Below are 20689 nucleotides of genomic sequence, written 5' to 3'. Positions count from 1 at the left end.
AAAGAAGCTGTTGAGTATATATGTAAATCTTCACTGCAGCATGTATATCATATGTGAACAAGAAACACATCTGAATATAAATGGCAAAAACTCTGTGCTGGATTGCTACAAACCTCTCCAAAAATTCAAACCAAGAAACACTATTAAAATAGACAGAAATCTTAAATATTAAGTAAGATACCATGTGACAAAACAAAATGGCAAAATAAATGTTAAAAAATTGCACAAACTGAAATAACTAAAGGGGAAAAGTAAAAAACAATAAATGGCATATGATAAATAGAAACTTTTAATAATAATTTATATTTTACAAAGAGAAATTCTTTGTAAAAAGTTGAATACAGCACAATTAAAGGTAAAAGTCTAAATGAAATCATTATCATCACTTAGAGGTCACTACAGTCTCAGCTTCCTCTGTCACACTAACCCTCTATGTCCTCCATTGATATATCAGTGGAGCTGCTAAATAAGAGGAGAAGAGGAAAACCACGCTGAGCATTCATCTCCACTATATCCACTATCCCTCCTCTGTATGTCAGAATCATCTCAACCTTCTCTGTCTTACTTTGCTCAGTTATTCTTAACTTATTAACTTCTTAATAAGTTAAGAATAACATACAACATTATATTAGCCTACAATGGGATGACAAAGCTCATATAGAATACTTTCTTAACACTAAGAGCAGAAGATGTTTTTTTTAATCATTTTATTATCATGAAGGTTGGAAAAAAGATGAAAATTACTGAATTCAAAGTGTTGCTTTGTGGCAGCAGTGAGAAAGATACAAGAAATGTCCTTTCTTAGTCTAATATCAAAGGACATGAGTTTTATTGTGAAGGGCAAACGCGATTGTTCCTCTGCTAACGGATTTTATGCTTTTATTCTGAAGTCACGACTTCCTGAAGTTTCTTCCTGTGTGGCTTTAACTTGACGCCGCACTCTATCGCCTTTTTTAGCTGGATGAAAACTTCATTTCACAGACAAATTCAATGAGAAGGTGAACGCCGACCATGAAGCTCCGTTGAAAGGCGGCCAAAGAGTTTGGAGTAAGCTAACTGGAGACTGCAGGACCCCGTCGTTAAAACTTTTTCTTTGGTCGAAAACTGTAAGTTTTCCGAAGTTTCAATGAAGTTTTTTGCAGTTTTAAAAACAGAGTTACTGTTAACTGTTGACTTTTCCAGTCTTTACTAAAGTGCTTACTTGACTTCTATGGTGTTAAAAACGCTAAAGTCATCTTGTTTTTTGTTTAATTGGACTTGAAGCTAAAAACGATGTGGACGTGTTAGCTAACGTATTAACCCAGAGGCGAGCTTTTTTCCCCTAACTTTTGCGTATTCATTTGAATATTGAATGTATTCCCTATGTTAATGGCTATTTAAGATTATACTGCACATATGGCAGCCTAAAGTTAAATAGCCATAATTGTGTTGAGGTATTTAGAAGGGGTGAATTTATTGTGATATTATAATTAGTATTTTCCTCTATTTCTACACCATCGGTGAACACTTCTATAGAAAATCTCCCCGGGTCTTACTGTGATATTTCACTGCAGTTTTAAAATGTTATTTGGGATTAAATCACCAGCCCATGCACCACACATGTGTTTAAATTCCATGTTAACAAAAAACACATGTAGATACTAATAATCCATAGAAGTGATAAAGTTATTTGAGACAGTACATTTTTTTTTCCAAAGCATTGCAGTTTCTTTTAGTGCTTTTAATTGTGCTAGCTTTGTATGTGAGGACCCTTATTGCATCACATTTTATTTATGTATCCATAAATGTGCAGGCCAACTTATGAATCACTGTCGTGAACCTCCAGTCAGACTCGGTTTGGCGCCCAGCATCATTTAGAAAATGCTGTAGGAGCCAGCACTTTATAGCTGATTCAGGTCCAGTGTCGGCTTTTTTCATCATCAGCCTGAGACTCATGCAGCCTTTGTGTGGGTAAAAGTCTGCAGTGTACTTTTTTTTTTATTCAGGAAAACCCCCACTCCTGAGGCACATGACCCCCTGGCAGTGCTCTACTCTCCCTATCTCCCTCTGGTGACGTCTTGGCCTGCAGGCAGATAACCTAAAACATAACAAAGGATTTTATTTCCCTCTCTGTCAATAACCACATTTGTATTCTCACCTCACTCATTCAGCCAATGATTCATGTCTCAGAAAACCCATGCTGATGCACACTTGCTTGCACAGCCATATCTGATGTTACAGGAGCATAGTAAAACAAATTTTCCAACTGCTTAGTGATTGTTTAAGAGACACAAATAAATAAGTCTAATCTCCTGGAAGCATGTTTCCTCAGGCAGCAGGCATTTGTGTGTGTGTGTGTCAGTCAGTCAGTCAGGACAAAGTCCATTATTGGCCCATGGCAGTAAACTTGCCTTGCAATAAGATTTACATGGCACACTCCCCAAAGTTTTCTAGATTTAGATTTTGTTTTTTTTAAAGCCACGTGTCCAAAAATTCTACGGGGGCCTTTCTATCTCAGGCACCTTCTTCTTCTTTTTTTTTCTCCATGATATTTGCATTCCTTGCATTCTTGGTGCAGTTCTCTTGTGGTAGTGTATTTTGAAAGAAGGGAGGTGTCATGTTGAAGCCACATGACATACTGGGATGTTTACATTCTTCTGAAATTAATTATAACGTCTTAATCTAAAACATTTGTCTCACAGGAACAGATTTAAAGGCTCATTCCTCTCTAAATTCAGTAAAATTGATGCTAAAGGCTCCTTTATGATGTGACAGAAGTAATATAGCAGCTCCTGGACTTTCAGCTTTTATTGCAGTGTGTGAAGGGATTGCAGGAAAATTGCAGTGTCTTTGCAAGAGGAAGACATTTCCCCAGAATTTGCCAGGAAGCACTTCCTGAGGACTGAGTGAAGGTCTTCCTGAGCGTAAGGATGCCTCTGTTTCAATCCTGTTTACAGTTTCAGCCCGTTTATTGGAAGCGCTTATAATGGTGTGAGTAATACTAGGACTTCTGTGTTACGTTAGTGATAACAAAGGCAACAAACTGTAGTTTTCTTGGCTTGCTGAGATCTCTTACTCATTTCCTCCAGAGCTTTTCTTTATTTTGTCAATTTATTTTTCCCCTCTAGTTTGAATTCTGCCTGTGATGTAGTTTGGGCCACGTGGAAAAACTGCAATAACTTGGGATCAGAGTCGTGGTGCTACCATGTGAGGCTCTAAAAGACAAAGACTTGTTTGTGTAGCGTGTTGCGGCAGTCGGTGCTGCAGTAAGAAACACAGCGCTGGTTTAATGTCTGACGTTACTATGAAACAACCTGACCTCACAGTAGCCCAGACTGAAAGTTCTATGCACCATCTCTCAGGGGGAAGGGTAAACAAAAGGAGGGTGTTTGACTGGAGCTTTTGACGGGGCTTTTTCTTAAATTGGGTGGCACAGGAAGACCAAGAGCAAGGCAGGTGGGCCAGAATATTCAATCATAAAATGCAGTGATGACAACTGGTGTGGAAAAACATTAGGTGCAGCCCTGTGCTCCAGTGCACAAAAGCCTGCAGATGATTCTTGTACTGAATAAGTTTTTATAAGTCGATTAATGTCTTAGTAACTTTTGTCATTGTTATTAGCTGTCAGTTCAGCTCAGGAGGGTTCAAATCCGACTAAAACAAATGTTTTAAAAGGAATGGCAGCAATGTAGGTGTATTGGAGAAGGTCTGTATTCAGTTATAGTTTCAGATCTGGTTATATTTGCAGTTTATTTTAATCAAGGGTGATGGTGCTGAAGGAGAAGCGAATGTCTTGATTAGATTACTTTTAAAGAAGTAGTAGTCATGAACTTATGGTAGCAAGTTATTTTAAACTTGTTCTCAGACCTTTGACCTAAAGTGTCACACAGATTTACAAACCATGAGCAAAAGTATCGTACAGCTGATTATGAGCAGGTCTAAACTCTTCCTACGACAAACTGGGTTGCAGTACTTCACCTTATGCTGCTTCTTATGCTACATTCTGAAATGCACATCTGTACCACAGCTGGAGGTAAGTTATAGGAGCACGAGGCACCGGTAGAGGCGTGTGTGTGTTACAGAGACCGACCATTCAACGTATGGTCAAGTAATCCCAGCCTATTTACTTTTCAGATGCTTCATCCCTCCCCCCTCCTCCTTCTATATCACTCCAAATCCATCTGGTTGATGTTAAAACCACCTCTTAGCCCCAGAAAAGTAGAGTTTGATTCTCTTACTGATTTCTTTCTTTAAAATTGAAAAATTCTTCTGTCAGATGGATTTAGATCAGTAGCATTGATTCCTTTTTTTTTTTTTTTTTTTTTTTTTTTTTTTTTTTTTTTTTTGGAAAAACATTTATTCAATTGGCAAGAGCAGAACAATAAGTGAATGATGTCATTAATGCGGTTTTATAGTGTGGTTTTTATAATGTTAGATGGCCTCTCAGACCTCCACAAAAAAGCTGTTTTTAGGCCTTTGAACATGTGCTTTTTATCCATTGCTTTTGCAATTATTGCCTTTTTTAAAATAAAAACTTTAGTTTAGAGTGAACTAAGGTTTGTAAGCAATTTATTCATGATGGATATAAGTGGATATTTGCTTTGTAAAAGTGTATCAAAAGAGCATTATTCAGTTGAATAGGCTTGGAGTGAAATGTCCACCTCTTTCATAGAAGTTTACCCTCTGACTGGTCCCAGCAGATACGTACCCCTCCCTAAGCCTAGTTCAGGCAGAGGTCTCTTCCTGTTAAAGAGGAGTATTTCCTCACCACCATCAACAAATGCTTGCTCATAGAGGGTCATCTGATCACAGTCATCCGATGGGGTTTTCTTTCTAATATTGTATGGTCTTTAACTTAAAATATAAAGGGCAATTCTTGTGAAATCAAGTTAGAGGTTGTGTCTACTGTTTTTGTTTCCCGATGTTGTTTCTCCTGACACTGACGATCAAAAATTATGCAACAACCAGCTGGGCGTACAGAGCAAAGATGTTGGCCTAAGGAAAAGCTACAACCACTTGAAGTTGGCTCTGCATCGTCTTAGTATCATCACATCATCTCAACATGTGGGATAACAATGATGCTCAGTCCCACAAAGATGTTTGTGGTCTTGATGGTATATTTTAAAACAAACTGGAGGCCAATTGTGGTTAATTTTTTGCAAAAGTCTGTAATGTGGACGTGTTTTCCTTCTGATCAGTGTTTTCCTGGTGTGTCTGAAAAGATATCTATGATAGTCGGGACCAAGCCTCTTCCTTCCTACTTAAGACAATAAAAAAAAATAAAAAATAAGGGTTAAGCAATTTCCTTAAACAGCTGGACACTATCTTTTTTTGAGGAAAAATTACTTCAACAGGACTGAATGTTTGCGTGTGTTTCAACTTTCATCAGGGAAGAATAGACTTTAGTATTTCTAGCACAGGATGGATCATGTGTGATGTCAAAACAAACTACTGTGGTCAACAATGGAGCTCCATGGCACAGAGGAATAGGATATTTCTGGCTCTAGCAGATAGACAATACTTGTTTGTAGGATCAGTTCTTTGCTGCGTTTAGTCTTTTTTTTTTTTTTTTGGCTTGGGGTAAAATCTCTGAATCCATTTGAGTTGTCTCCATGTATATGACACGCCAGCTTTTGTTTGTTGTTTCTTGTTGGCATTTTATCTTTTCCCTTCATGGGTCAGTTTAAATGTCTTGGGCTTTGACATAATACAGTCCTTGGGGGATTTAGTGTGAAGGAAAGAGGGTCAAAAAGGTCAGCAGGAATGTCACTGCCTGGTATTGGTGTTTAGTTTGTGGGAGAACTGGCCTGCTTAGGAATGTATGCAGTCATCACTCCTACGCTTCAGGCATCAGACAATATTATTTCATATGGACCCTTCTTCACAAGGCCACAGATGGACTCTCATCTTTAGGTTTAGCCATATTTTTTCATATATATATATTTTTTAATGGATGACCTGTTCATCACTGATGTGAGTAAAAGTGGAAAATCCCTGACATTTTAAAGGCTTTGAGTCTAAAGAATGACCAAACCAGTTTTTACGGAAGGCTTCAGTGCCATCTATTTGCTGCATGGCCAGCACAAAATTGACTTTTATTTTCGTGTGCTCATTTAATTCCTGTTTTGACTCTTTTCCAGAGATAAATTGACCTGGCATTTTGACTTTCATGGGAATTGTTACTAAATGGGATTTCACATGAAACTCATTCCAGTTTCGATGTGGCTTTTATCACATGACAACATAAAAAGATGGAAATCTCTTTCAAGTACGCAAACACACTGTGATTTATTTTATATTCAAATATTCTCATTCTATTTCATATCTCCTCAAGGGACAAAAAAATGGGACCATTAAGGACAGCTGAACAGAGCATGAGTTAGGGTGTCTTCTGTCTTGTGAAGGATTTCATTATTTACATGTTTATTTGTTTGTTTTTAAATTTCAAAAAAGTGTTTCCAGCAACAAATATGACTCTTGAGCTACATATATTTCCTCCAGAGTTTATTCAAAAAGCTTTCTGTTTCCATCAAATCACAGAGTAAAGCATAGTAGTAGCAGTCGTAGTAAGAAGTGCATCGGTGGTGTGCCTCCAACCTCATTCCACTTGGAAACTTCGCAGTTTATATGGAAAGCAGGTTGTTGTATCTTCAGATGCATGTGTCTGCATAACCAGGGTTCTGTTTAGATTCAAGCGTAATGATATGTTGATGTTGTACTACAAATACAGCACTTTGTATGACATTTTGGAACAAACCTACACCCACTTCTCTGCAGTTAAACCAGGCGCCAAAGCACTTAAGGCTCCTTGTTTTAACAGCAGACTGTAGCAAACCCAGCTCACATATTGAGGTCATTGGTCTTAATTAAGCCCTTAATGCCAATTTCTTACCCTACTGGGTATGACACTGTGACCCCATAGAGGGAGGAAATGAGGCAAAGCCACTAGTCCCTGCCCCCCACCCCTTTTTTACTATGCGATGTCTGAACAAGTGGGGTTACTGTTTTTATGTCGGACAGCTGGGCTCTCTGTGCCATATTGTTTACTATTTCAGTTCCTCTAAATCAGATTTTGTTTGAAGCGATAAGTGGCCAGTGCAAGTAAAAGAGAGACATGTGATAAGTGTTTGAATCCACTGGTCATGGGTATATTGTCCAACTTTGTTATGGAAGTTTGAAATGCCGAGCATGCCGGAGCTACAAGGCCCGAGACCCCTGGGAGAATAGGGCCATTATTTTAGAGAGGAGCCTGGCCATGAGCACTCGTGACTGCCCACTCGCCGGAAATAAGGGCTTCTGGGTAATAAGTCCTGGAAATCACTTTGTTTTTTGTCTCTGAGGCAGCCAGTTTTTTTGTTTTTTGTTTTCTTTTTTTTTGTGTCGCCGACTGCAAGGGTAATTTGATGCAGCAGTCATTTGAAAAGGAAGAATGAGACCTTTTACTGTAACAAGATTAGTGATAACTTGGTTATTTCTTTTTCAAGTGGAAATGTAAATGCATGCATGCATACAGGCAGGCTTTCTGGTTCAAAACAGGCTATTGTGCATCAACAGTGCAATTTCCTTACCAGTAACTATAACAGGGACAAGGGTGGCATCAAAAATATATGTAAAGGACTCTTTAGGGAATTGCCTGATTCACCAGAAACGGCAGTTTACTGTTGTTGTCTTGCTTTTCTTTACTGGACATGTTAATTTTAGTTGTTTAGACGTGGCATGAACAGTTTGCAAATTTGTCTGCCTACTCTTAGGAAGTGGCTCTCCAGTCCTGTTTTGGATCAAAACATCCCTCCCACCAAGTTCCAGTGTTTTCACCACAGTAGACTTTGAGACCTGGCATTTTAGGGAATACTGACATTCTTGGTTGAAAACATGTCCAGCTAGTTCAGCGTGTTACATCTGCTATATTTTAAAAACTGTTACTGGGTAACATTAGGAGTGATGGTTGCACAAGAAAAGGGCCAGTGTATGCCCACATTGTTTTTAATGCAATGTCAAACAAATAACACGACATATCATAATGTGGACTATTATATAAAAACGTGTGGAATGCCTACAAATCCATATTTTATCCCAAATACAGCATTTTAAAACACTGGTTGTTTAAACTGAGGCATTTTACTATTTCATGAAAAAAAAAAAAAAAAATTCTCATTATCATTTGAATGCAGCAACATATTAAAACACAAAACTTGGGGCAGGGACAACAAAAGGCTGGAAGAGTAAGTAGTACTAAAAAGAAACAGCTGGAGGAACCTTTTGGCGCTAATTAAGTTAATTGGCAATGGGTCTGTAACATATTGTCTGTATAAAAAGAGCACTTGAGAGAATCGGGTCGAACTTGTCTGCCTGCAGTCTTAAATCTTTTACCAATTAACAACATTTAGCCATCTTTTTTCTTTTTTTTGGGGGGGGGGACCATCAAAGTAGCCAAACAAATGCTAGACATTCATCCATACCCTCGTTAGCCTGATTCTGATTCTCACTTTAACTCTAAAACCAAAGGGTTCAACCCTCAAACAAAGTTACAAGTTTGCCAGTGTAATCATTTTTAATAATTTAGATTGTTTTCAAAAACAAACTGTTTCCAACAAAGATGACTTCAGATGTTTAATCTGTTCAGTCTTTGGTTTACTGTGACAAACCAGTCCTTCATTTAAAATTTCTTTTGGAAGAGTAGCTCTCAAGAGCTGGAGTTAAGTCTGCCCATCACACAATCACTTTTTGAACAAGCACAATTGTACACACATTCAATGAGTGTGTGCTTACACCTGAGCGTTTTTCAAAACACTGACATAAGGCCAACCCTGATGCTTTCAGGGAACATTTGTAAACTGTAGCTCCAGAAAATTTGTAACATTATCCAAATAAACACTACACTAGTGTCATTAAATTTCTGAATTCTGTGAAGAGAAGCTGTCGGTGCTGTTGTCTTAGTGGCTGTTGATGACGTGATATGTGGTTTCATGTGGGCATGAAACACCATCCTCATCACACGGTGTATTTAGAAGTTGTAGTTGAGTGCTGTTAAACATCTATTTAGCCAGATCCAGTTTGAATAGTTGCTTTGATGAAAAGTTGAAGAGCTTTTAGGCAGTAATGGCAATACTTTTACCTCATATGCAATACTCCAGCAGTTTGGGGGATGGCCACTTTTCAATCTTTTCTGTCTTTTTGTGAACTGATAACATAAAAAAGACTGCTGCAGGCATAGCTGCAGACACCATATTTGGCAGTGAATTGATTTTGAAGTATATTTTAATGCCTTTTAGTTCCGGCCAAGATTCTTTATGGAGTTTGCCTTTTTTCTTATGCTTGTCTTCTCTTTCAGAACAATTGAACACAAGATGATGTCTGACGCTAGCGAGATGTTGGCAGCAGCCTTGGAGCAAATGGATGGGATCATAGCAGGTAACCACAGTGAACATTTGGACTCTAAGACCTGGGAATAGCACTTTTTCAAGTGGGCATGGTAAGCTATGAGGGTCTACTCACATCTGGAAATCATTAAATTGCAAATACAGAGTCTAGCGGACAATAACGCAGTATGCCCTCCTCCCACTTTTACCTGCAGTTTAATGTAATCCTTCTGAATATACATGAGTCTGAAATACAGCTGAAACCATGCTTCTAGTGGCCTTCCTCCACTGCATGAAGAATTAAAGTAAGTTTCCATTGTCCCTGCCGTGATGGAAACTAATGATTATTCAAGCTCTGTGAGTTTGGAATATAAACCTCTTGCTTGCGAGCTTTTGGCTGCACTCTGTATATTTGTACCGCTGCAGATGAGCAGACCAGGCTTCAGTTTTCGAGTCCCTACTTTTCCACTGATGTGTGTAATTATAGCACTGACCTTTCCAATGGGAACGAGACGGCTGATCACATGATATCACCCCGTCCCCACTGTTTCCGCAGAAACCACAGGCATCATCAAGCCCTGATGCCCTGCTACTGTGGGGGAAGCCATGCTTGGTGGGAACATCATGCACTTGAAATCAGTCGGGATGCTGCTGCATTTGCTTTCAAATAAAATGCAGTTGCTACTTATACAGAGAGATTTAATTGTTTTTATTATCTTATATTTTGTCTGATGGACACCATACAAATATTGTTTGCTCAGTATGTTTGCATGATTGTGGTATTCTCGCCACGTCGGCATTAAAGTATCCAAGAAAGTACCTAAAAGTTGTTATGATGTTATAATTTGCTGAAATGTTTACTTGAGTAGCAGGAAAATGGCTTCAGAGGGAAAACCATGTGAGCTATTTAAACGAAGATAATGGGCTTTGAGAATTTTATGGAGACCCCGATTAAAATGTTCTATGAAGGATGTGAAGAGCTGCAACTGTCAAACAGCTATGTACTTACAGAGTTTTACCTCTGTAGTTGCCAGTGAGTGTCATCCATAACCCTACTCAGATATGGGACTTGCACGTAAACTTTTTTTTGTTTGTTTGTTTTAAATGCAGAGGTCACTTGCAGTTAGGGATGGGTATCGTTTAGGTTTTATCCGATACCAGTACCAAACCGGTACTTTTGAAACGGTGCCGGTGCTTAAACGGTGCTCGAACCGGTGCTCGAACCGGTGCTTAAAGAATGGAGAAGACAAAATTGGTCCAAAAAACCTCTCATGTTCAGCTGGGTTGTTTTTTTTTTTTTTTGTTGGTTTTTTTTTTTTTTTTTTTTTTGTAAAAAGATAACAATGTTAGCCTTTTCTGCAGCTATAGGGGATTTATGGCATCACACTTGGCTGGAAGCAGTGCTTAATCAATGGAAAAAACACAAACTTTATCTAAAAACCTCTCATGTTTAGCTGTTTTCCACTTTTTCTTTGGTCATTTTAGCGTTTTTGGCCAGGGTGAAGGGAGTACCTGCCATCAAACAAGAAGACAGCCGCATGTAACTACGACGGTGTTTGCTAGTTCACCTTACATGCATTAATGTAATAACGTGGTTAGCCTACTCAATGTAAATTACACACGAACAACATTAAGCTACTCACGCAGAGAAGAACGGCTGTTGCTGCCATCATCATCCGTCATCATTTCTCCTACACTGGCAGGGCTAGGGGCCAGGACTCTACTCTTCGGGTTTTTGGGGGATGTTGCTAACTCCGGGTTCGATAACAGGCAACCCACCCGCAGTAGATGTGCACGGTGTGAGGTCTCGCAGCAAGCTATCAAATACAGCGCATTTCTCGGCTTTTAACAAAATGCTATACATCGCCAGGTTTGTCGTCAGATTCGAGGAGTTATCTCCTTTGCACAGTATCAGCTTAAAGCACTTGTTGCAGGCTGCATCTTTTGTTTGCATCTTTTGCTGTAAAGTACAGCCAGACTTTGACCGCTTCGCCTTGGGCATTTTTAATCTGTAGCTCTGCTCTAAAAGAACCTATGTACCTGGGCCCGCCTACTATCCTTGGAAACGTAAAATAATTGGCTAGAATCTAAAGTGTGTGACATCTCAGGAAAAAAAAGCACCAAAATGTGCGCTGCTTTTCGGTCTGGTTACTACCGTTTATGTCAGAACCGATACGGTACCCATCCCTACTTGCAGTACTTGAAAAATCTTGTTGCACCTGTGCAAGCAACTATTAAATCTAGTAGTGTAACCTTGTTTTTGTTTTTGTCTGTTTGTCTCCCCACTCACTGCTGTCATTAAAAATGGTGTCTCTGTGTTGGGGCTGTGCAGTTAATGAAATTTAAATTTCTGTTAAAATTTTGGCAAGATGAAGTTAATTGAGATGAAAAATGAATAATTTACATAATTATTTTCCAAAACTGCTCCTATGTTTGACCTTTTAGCACACGTCACGCCTCTAATTCACTCCGTGCCAGTCACCTCACTAAACTTCTTTCTTTTAAAAAATAATTTAATTTCATGGAATTAATGAAAAGACAAGGATTTTTTTTTCTTGAACTTTAATAAATCATTTTTTTCCAAATCATATTCTTAATGACAAAATAATCGTTAGCATAATCGAATACCCCTGTTCTGTACATATGCTCTTGTGAAAATTCATTATAGAAGTTTTGTTTAATCTTATTACATCATAGAAAAAGAACTGATACATGAGAAATGTGCACAGCTGTGCAGCAATTAATTTAAAGCAGTTAAAAGGAGCTTTAGTTTGTTTATACACCACAAGTTAAGTCTTCTTTATGTTCTTTTTACCGCTGACCTGGAGTTCTTGCCATTTAGTGAATGCAACAAAACGCAAAGTCCATAACTCATATTAAATAATATTTTGCACTGTACATACTGTAACAAAGATTATCAACCCCAAAACAAGCTATATAAATGCTGTAATCTAGTTTGATGTATTTGGTGTTTACAGACTGATATGTTGGTGACTGTTTATAATCAATGCAGTAACAAAGGCAATAGCAGTTTTTAAAATAATTGGAATATGCAGCTGTATGAAAGTATGAGTGCACAAGCTATTCATCATGATTCCACCACTCCTGCAGATCAAAGACAAATGTAGATTTCATAACAACCTTTATATGTATCTAAATCGTCCCCCTGCACTTCACCAGGCTCCAAGGCCATGGACTACTCCAACGGGCTGTTCGACTGCCAGTCTCCCACATCGCCTTTCCTCGGTGGCCTTCGGGTCCTTCACTTGCTGGAGGATTTGCGGGCAGCACTGGAGCTGATGGATAATGATGAGAGGGACAACCTGCGGTGTCAGATTCCTGATTCCACTGCAGAGGGTCTGGCGGAGTGGCTGCACGGACGAATGGTAAAAAGACCCCATGTAGGGTTCTCTCTAGATTTCTTTGTCTGGTCTTTTAGGTTGAAGTGTGATCGAAAAGTGTCATGAATTTCTAATGAAGATGTCTCCTTGCACACCTCTGGACCCCCGTCAGTGTGATTTCTGTTTTTAGATCACTGAGTGGACCCCTTGTTGCTCCATGAGGTTTATGAAGTTATGTCATAGATTGAGGTGATGGAAACCGTATCTTTGGTTCCATACATAGACTAACACATAGTTGGTTCACTGCCTCTGTCAAAGATCAGAGGACGTGACTCAAAGGCATGCTTTATAATTTTATTTTATTTTTTAACATATAGGGTTCTGCTGTAAGTCTAAGGGAGGTCACTCCCTTTTTTGGCCACTACAATCTCTTGTTCGCTACAAGCCCTACTAGCCAGGTTTGTCTTCCTGTGACTTTGTCCTGATCTCTGAAGTTCCAGCTTGCGTCACTGGATATGCAAGTGCTCAGATTAGGAGTTTTAAAAGACTGCATCCGTGCTGAAAGTGATCAAGAAGGAGTTTTTAATGAGCTGAATTTAAACACAGCCTTTTAGAGAGGTGGCATACATCTTTGGTCACACCTTGCAGTTACAGTTGGGAGCAATAAAGGTTATATATGCCCCTTGAAGAGACTTTTTCATCATCTGTCTCAATTGCATCTTAACCTGTTGAGGTCATTTTGAGTTTATTGCTTTCTTGTTGGATCCATTTGCTCCTAGTTTTGCATCAAATGCAGTTGATTCACCTGAGGATTACATGTGGATAAGTATGAGGAAATGAAAATCTGCTCTTCTTTTCTTGCTTTCCTGAGCAGAGAGAGAGTCGCTGCAAACCTAAAGGCCGTTGTTTGATTTTTTTTTTATTTATTTATTTATTTTGTGTGCAGAAATGAGAAAAACCCGTCACTTTGTGCATGGTTCGTATCTTTGCACAGCGCAGATTTAGCCTGGGATGAATTATCCTCTATGCTTTTCATCTCTTGACTGTGCTCCTTTGCCTTTACTGTGACTTTGTTTATACTAGAAGTAATGTTTTGACAGGGTGTGTGAATGATGGAGTTTCTATAGGAGCCTCCCTGCAAATAGTTTCCATCATAAAAACTCATGCTGACTCGGTGTGAGGCTCATGTTTTTCTTCCTTCGCTCCCTCGTTTCTCCATTTGTGATATTTGAGAAAAAGTTTGCTTTTCATTCAATTCTGAAATCACTTTCATGTGAGAACACTGATGACCGTCACATTTCCCTGAAAGTCTTTAAACACATATCAATTCATTCCTTCAAGGGAAAAACCATGTGACTGTGAGTTATGTTTATACAAGAAAACAGTGTGTAGTTTATCCATTAGGATATCCATGTAGCTCAGAGCTGTGTATTTCAGTTTGCTTCTCCCAGGCAGATCTACATTTCAACATAATTTATATACCATCTCCCGATTTTTATGAGCTCTTATATTTCAAGAAACATTGACTTAAAGCCTTATTTATCTTGCATTGCAAATGCAGCTGTTTGCTCAAACAATACAGATCCCCTTGTATCATCTCTTATTTCAGACCAACGTCCACAGCTCCGAAGCAGTCGCCCAAGAGCGTCTGTCACGACTTGAGAGTGACAAAGAGTGTCTCATTCTTCAGGTGCGTGAGCAAAGCTCTCTGTCACGGCTGCAAAACAGCCGAGCAATTTGTCTTGAATGTGCAATTAAGTGTTATTGTGGCTATTAGCACTTGTGTTATTAGTGGGATCAAAGACGTGCTTTCAGTTCTTTTTGTAAGCTTGCAGCATGTTGCCAAAATTAAACAATAGATTTGGAAGAAATCTGGTGGAAGGGGACAAATTATTATTTCTCCATTCTTATTTTAAGCCACAGTGTCGCCACATGTGCACTAAAAATTGCTTCTTTTATGAATTCATGAGCTCGGTTCTGTTAGTACAGGCCCAAATATGTCTTTTTTTTTCTCCAATAGTTGTACCCTTTTTTAACTGTTAGGCAAATCTGTGCAGGCATTTGAGACTGTTTACATAAAATACACTTTGTGGCAACGACATTAATGCTAGAGGAGGTCTCAAATAAAATGACACTGTGTCTTTGAGGGATGTTCATAGAACAAAATCAAGATCGAATATGTGACATGAAAGTTCAACAGGCTACTTTGGCAGAAAGTGTTAAATTGAAAACGCCTTAATCAAGTGCTCATGATTGTGACTCACTTGAAATCCATCCATGGATGATATTTGATATTAGAGCAGATTACATTTCAGAGCTTTTTCTTGGCCAGACAGACAGTTATGAGTCAAAGAAGTTGCCAAGTTCATTAAACAAATAGTTGTTTTCTTTTGTTTTTTGTGTGATTTATCAGTTAGTAGTCAGATTTGGTTACCTTTTAGACAGAGCCAGCTGTTCCTCCCCCAATTTCCAGCCTCGGTGTTGAGCGAAACTCTCTGCCTGCTGGATGTAGTTACATATTTTCCACACAGAGACACATGAGAACAGTGTTGACCACCACACTGACTCTCTGCAAGAAAGTACATAAGCATATTCCCCCAAAATGTCAAACTAATGTCTCTGTGCTTTAAAGGTCATAAAACATGTTTCACTATTGTCTAGGTAAGCGTTTTAACAGACCAGGTGGAGGTGCAAGGTGAAAAGATTCGAGATCTAGACAGCTGTCTTGAGCAACATCGCGAGAAACTCAATGCTACTGAGCAGCTTCTTCAGCAGGTAAGGGCTCTTTCTATACTCGCATTGAACGCCAGTTAACGGTGGTTTGAGATAGCCGAGACCACCCATTTTGAAACTTTCTTCTTTCCTAGTAATATGTTAGTGCAGCCTTTACTGCATGTGAATGTTGCTCCACAGGAGCTTTTGAACCGGACAGCACTGGAGACCCAGAAGCTGGAGCTTATGACCGAGGTGTCCAGCCTGAAGCTGAAGCTATCTACTGTGGAGAGAGATCACAGAGGCAATGAGGTAGAGCACCTTCCTCGAAATGTAGGCTGTAAAAAGAAGCACGCATTCTAATTCTCAGATGCACCTGCACCTCGTCTAATGTGCCGTGCGACTCTGAATCCTGGCAGCCACCGACTTACTGTTTTAAAGTCACAAAGGTCGGCCTCACTCGGCTGGACTGAGATCTGTCATGTGGTGCAACGTGAACTTCTTTAAGGGTTACAGAAGATATTTAAACAGTCCTTGTGCTCCAGCAGCTGTTTCCTGCCAAAATAACCCCCACCCACCCATACCCCCTTTCTCCACTCTCACAGGCTAAAAAGCTTTCCATACACCGTGCTCGGAAGCTGGGATATATTATGTGTACTTTCCACACAGTAAAAGGATATAAATTTTTCCCCCCATTTTGGTGCCGTTTAGCTTTAAATGAAAACCCTGATTGGCCGTCTTGTCTGTCCTAGTTTTCATGACCTTATAATGTTACCTTGAGCAGCTTTTTGACACATTCAAAATCTCACTTCATATTATCAAACCAAACAAACCTATTCTTTCTAACGAGAAAAGTTTGTGTCAAGCATTATGATGATTTGATTAAAACATATCTAAAGGGGAACTCCTTTTCTTTTTCTTTGGGCTCCGTAACACCAGGCGAGTGTAAATGATTAGTAAAAATTTAGAGATTTATATTGATATATTCTGTAACACTATTAGTCTGTATTTGCTGGGCCTATTTTCCTTATAAATATCCAGAATCAAAATGAGTCCAGTTAATTTTCTGTGCACTCCTTTTGTTACAGTGTAAACGGCAACCAATAGCAGCTAATTCTTTCAGACGCTATATGCCAAGAATAACAGAGAACAGTACAGCAACACATACTCCAAACAAGTGCTGAGAGTGTGCAAACCTCCCCCAAGAAAATTCACTGTCTGGGCAGTATCTGCTTTTAAGGCAATGGTATTGTATTTTGTATATATTCATTTGAGCCTACTTTAAGAAGTTTGTAGTACAGTAAAAATCAGACTAGGGTAGCATGACAGATGTTTGCTTTGACTACACTAACATTATGCAGCAGCAGGTAATGTATAATGGGTATTAGTGTGCAGTGTGAGAAGACCTTCAATTCATTCAAACTTCAAGCTAACATGTTTACAAACAGAATGATGACACGTATGCGCGCAAATGCTACCAAAACCAATAACCTTCTTGTACATCAACATGATGAAAATGCTAAAACAATAGCCACACTAAATGTAGAATATCTTACTGTTTGAAGTTGTGACACAAATACAGAAATCACTATGTTTGTAGGTTCTTCTCTCTCACCCTGCTGTTCATCGCATCCACTTTAAATTTGGGAGGTGCGTTGGTGGAGACTTGAGGAAGTGCAGCAGCGAGTTTCGGTTTGTCAGTTTCAGGTCTTTCAAAGGAAGTTCATGACATTAATGGATTCCTTAAGTTTAACCGTCACAGCCATGTACCAAATCTTGTTTAGGGGGCATCTGTAAATTGTGTGTACAACAAAATAAACTTGGTTCTACTTTGTCCGAACAGGCTTTGAGCTGTTATACTTTTCATGATATTAGCTGAGTGAGACTGTTTTAAAGTCGCATTTTCTCTGAAATCCCAAACCCTGTTCTCAATACAAATGAAGATGATATAAACAAGAAGTAATCAAATATTTTCTGTGTACCAAAAACAGTCCTCCCTGAAGAATGAAGGGTTTACAATCACAAAAAAAGTAAATACCCATTGCATTTAAAGTCAGTTTCCCAGGCCTCCTACACTGTTGCTGATTGGGATAAAAGGAGTTTCACATTAATTAACCGTGACCCTTCCCTTAAGTCTAGGATTTGTCTCCATGTGTAGACTGAGCTCCTCATATTCCCTCCTGAGAGACATCAGTCTGAAAATAATGTTGATGCCTTTGGCAAGAATGTTCCTTCTGCTGAAGAAGGGGAGGAAAAAAAACAGACATCTCTCCCACGCACAGTCTCCACGAAGCTCTCCAGTTCACGTTTGTATCAGAGTTTAGCGGTTAATGGGAGTTCTGTTTTCCTCCCCAGGGCTTGTACCAGGAAGTGACGGACCTGCGGTTCAGGGTGACTGATATAGAGAATGAAAGAGTGCAGTGTGAGAAGAAACTCAAAGCTACCAAAGTGAGTGTCTGTAGTTCACATCCATTCAGCAAACGGCTTTGTAATTGACCATAACCGGAGATCTGAATATGTTTTAATCTTTTGAAATGCATCATTACATGTTTAAATCCTTCTGATTTTCCCCGTGACATTTTTCTCTGTTTATTCTTCCTTTCCACCCCTCTTCTATTTGGCTTCCGCTTTTTATTTCTTCTGTTATGTTAACATCTTACTGCAACATGATAATCTGTCAACCTGTCAAGCGTCCAAAGTGGAACACTGGTCGGTTCACTGGACTTGAGGTGAAGGTTTAATCTCCAGCCCCCCCCCCCTTCTTTTTTTTTTTTTTTTTTTCTTCTTTTCTCCTTTCTGGCCCTTAAGATCCTCTAAGCCTGCTCTCCTCCTTCACTGCTGCGCACTGATTTCCTGACTTTCACCACACTTGTTGTAAGTGCTCCCACCAGTACTAAAATCCTGTATTAACTTTTTGTTCTCTACACCTGTAGAGCAAAATAATGTTGACCAAAGCATTGCTAATCAGCAAGTGTTTCTTTTTTTTCTTTTTTTTTTTTTTTTTCTTTTGAGTAGGAGGGTGGTATTTCTCCATTTGTAAATCTGCACATCTTGTAACTTTTCTATATTGAAGTAGTTGAGTTTTTAATTAGTAGTTTTTGTGTGAGATACTAGTCTGCATGCTGACTGTTATGCAATTTGTTGATTAGCTTGAGTTTGCGCTGAATCACATCACTTGTGCCACAGTGTTTGCAGTGTTTTGGTAACGCAGCTCTCCACTTATTCTACATATAACAATTAGTTGACCTGAGCATGTGAATTTGGACACGTTTCTATGGAGAAACATGTCAGAGTGTCATTTATTTTGCGGGTATTTAGTTGTCGTTTTCCAAATCATTGAACTTATGTAAATATTCATTTCATAGAGGCAATAGTTGAAAAACAAGACTGTCTCAAGTCATATGACATTAATGTGTACACGTATTTTCAAGGGGCTTCATTAGTACTTTAGTCTAGTCTATACATAGACTGTAGATAAAGGGTGGACTTGCCGCTCTGACCTCACTCAACGTGTCAGTAAGCTACGGTTTTTGAAGACCAAGGTCAGCAACCTGACTGACCTTGTTTTTGGAAGCCAGATGGGAGCCCACTTGGATGAGAACATTGAGTTTAAAGTCATCAGCTAAATGCAAATTTCTGGTGCGGTGGTTGTCTTTGCAGAGGTATTTGCCTGCGCAACGAGATTTGCAAACTATCTACACACGCTTTGTGCAGTCCTCAAATAGCCCAGTAGTATGTAGCTTCATGTGGATGATGCTGTACATGGTAAGTCACAGCGCAGTTCACCACAAACAGGACAACCTTAAAACAGTCTCCCGCTAAGGTAAAAAAGAATACAGAATTAGTGGCTGCAGAGAAAGCTTTACTTGTTTTACATTCTTCTTCTTCAGCTCCTCGTATGTTATAACTTTTCTTTTCTTTGTGGCTGGCAAGACCAACAGTAGCACAAGCAAGAGTAGCCCATGGACTATGTATTTGTGACACTGCCCCCTGGTGATGGGAAACAGATACAGCATGTAGACAATGATCTGTGAAGCTATCTGTAGGCTGTGCACAGGACCAATGCAGAGACGCTATATTTTCTAAAGACTAGTTAGACAATAATCTTGCTAACTAATCTAGCAGCGATTCGTATTGTTGGAAGCAATGTTATGCAGACAGCCAGTGGCACCCACCTGTTAATCAAAGTGAATGCACTCCTAATAACTCATGATCTATAGCAAGCTAAATCACATTTTAATTGCATGCAGCTCTCAGGCATCATTTTTGAAACAATTTGTTGCTTAAGAGTCACCCTAAAGTTGCTGTGCCTCTAATAATTTAACTTAAGCATTCCACTTAAGCATACCTTTCTTTCCAGATTGTTTAATGCATTAGATGCTTTTCTCTGCTTCCTAGTATTAAATGCTGCAGATAAATTATGGCTTTGTCAACCCTCATTATAGGAGGAGCTGCAGCTTCTGCAGAGGCAGCTGGAGGAGCGAGAGTTGGAGCTGAGGAAGTTGAAGGATGAGGGCAGACTGAAGGTGGAGAGCCACAACAGAGCTGAGGGGGCAGAAAGAGGTGGGAGCTGTTTTTAATAACTGTCATGTTCTATTTCATGCACTTCAGTTCCAAAATTGGCTTGAGGATTAGAAAAATAGACATTTTCCATTCCAGCAACACTATATCCACCTTCAGAAGCCTTACCAGACAAATATCACACAGCTTTTGTCTGGATTTCTCCGTGACTTTTTTTTATTTTAAGTATCTTACATTTCACAGACAGTCTGAGGTAATTTGAACCTGATTTTCGTTTTTTAACTCCCTATCTGTCTGTCTGTACGATCCATACCAAACACATCACTATCTTACTCCTTCCACCCCCACAATTGACCTTATCTTATCCACTGTGATGGAGGAATGTTGTGCTTCTGTCATGCTGGCCTGCCTGTAAACATGTTCTGTGCAGTAAAATCTAAAGACAGGAAGGCTTTTGTTTTGTCTTCAGCCATCTCAGCATAGAGGCACAACAAATCCATCAGAAGTTAGAAATGAAGCAGACTAGAAAAATAAATGAGGAACTCAGTTAACGTGCAATTGGGAAACTTGCAGAGAGTAAATGTGCATGCTGCTGACTTCGCTGGCACAAGATTCAAGGCGAAGGTGATTTGATGAGCAACAGGCTTTTCTTAAGTTGAGACATTTAAGTGGAGTAAATGATGCTCACACACAGAGCTTGAACTCTTCAGGGCAGTAGGACAAACAGTGAAGACGCCAGAGTTTCACCCTAAAAAGTTATTAATGGTGTTTTAAATG

The 20689-nt window shown here is 39.3% G+C and overlaps 1 protein-coding gene across 2 annotated transcripts in view; it reads left to right on the top strand.

The window, feature by feature from the left end:
• The first annotated feature begins 929 nt into the window (after positions 1–929).
• The window catches only part of LOC146369418 (liprin-beta-1-like), a 28872-nt gene continuing 9112 nt past the window's right edge, over positions 930–20689 (top strand). Inside the window, exons 1-8 of one of the 2 annotated variants that reach the window (XM_084909850.1) lie at positions 930–1106; positions 9311–9390; positions 12519–12724; positions 14289–14369; positions 15341–15454; positions 15593–15703; positions 17747–17839; positions 19837–19954. In XM_084909850.1, coding sequence (XP_084765976.1) covers positions 9327–9390; positions 12519–12724; positions 14289–14369; positions 15341–15454; positions 15593–15703; positions 17747–17839; positions 19837–19954 — 787 coding nt within the window. In that variant the 5' untranslated portion in view covers positions 930–1106; positions 9311–9326. The remainder of the gene's footprint in view (positions 1107–9310; positions 9391–12518; positions 12725–14288; positions 14370–15340; positions 15455–15592; positions 15704–17746; positions 17840–19836; positions 19955–20689) is intronic. The other variant, XM_084909851.1, reaches the window with a different exon arrangement.

The sequence above is a fragment of the Perissodus microlepis genome, chromosome 17, assembly GCF_051167445.1.
Source record: "Perissodus microlepis isolate ML-2025 ecotype Zambia chromosome 17, ASM5116744v1, whole genome shotgun sequence".
Taxonomy (NCBI): Eukaryota; Metazoa; Chordata; class Actinopteri; order Cichliformes; family Cichlidae; genus Perissodus; species Perissodus microlepis.
Note: the sequence above shows the minus strand (reverse complement) of the source record. Positions and strands in the feature narration are given on the sequence as shown.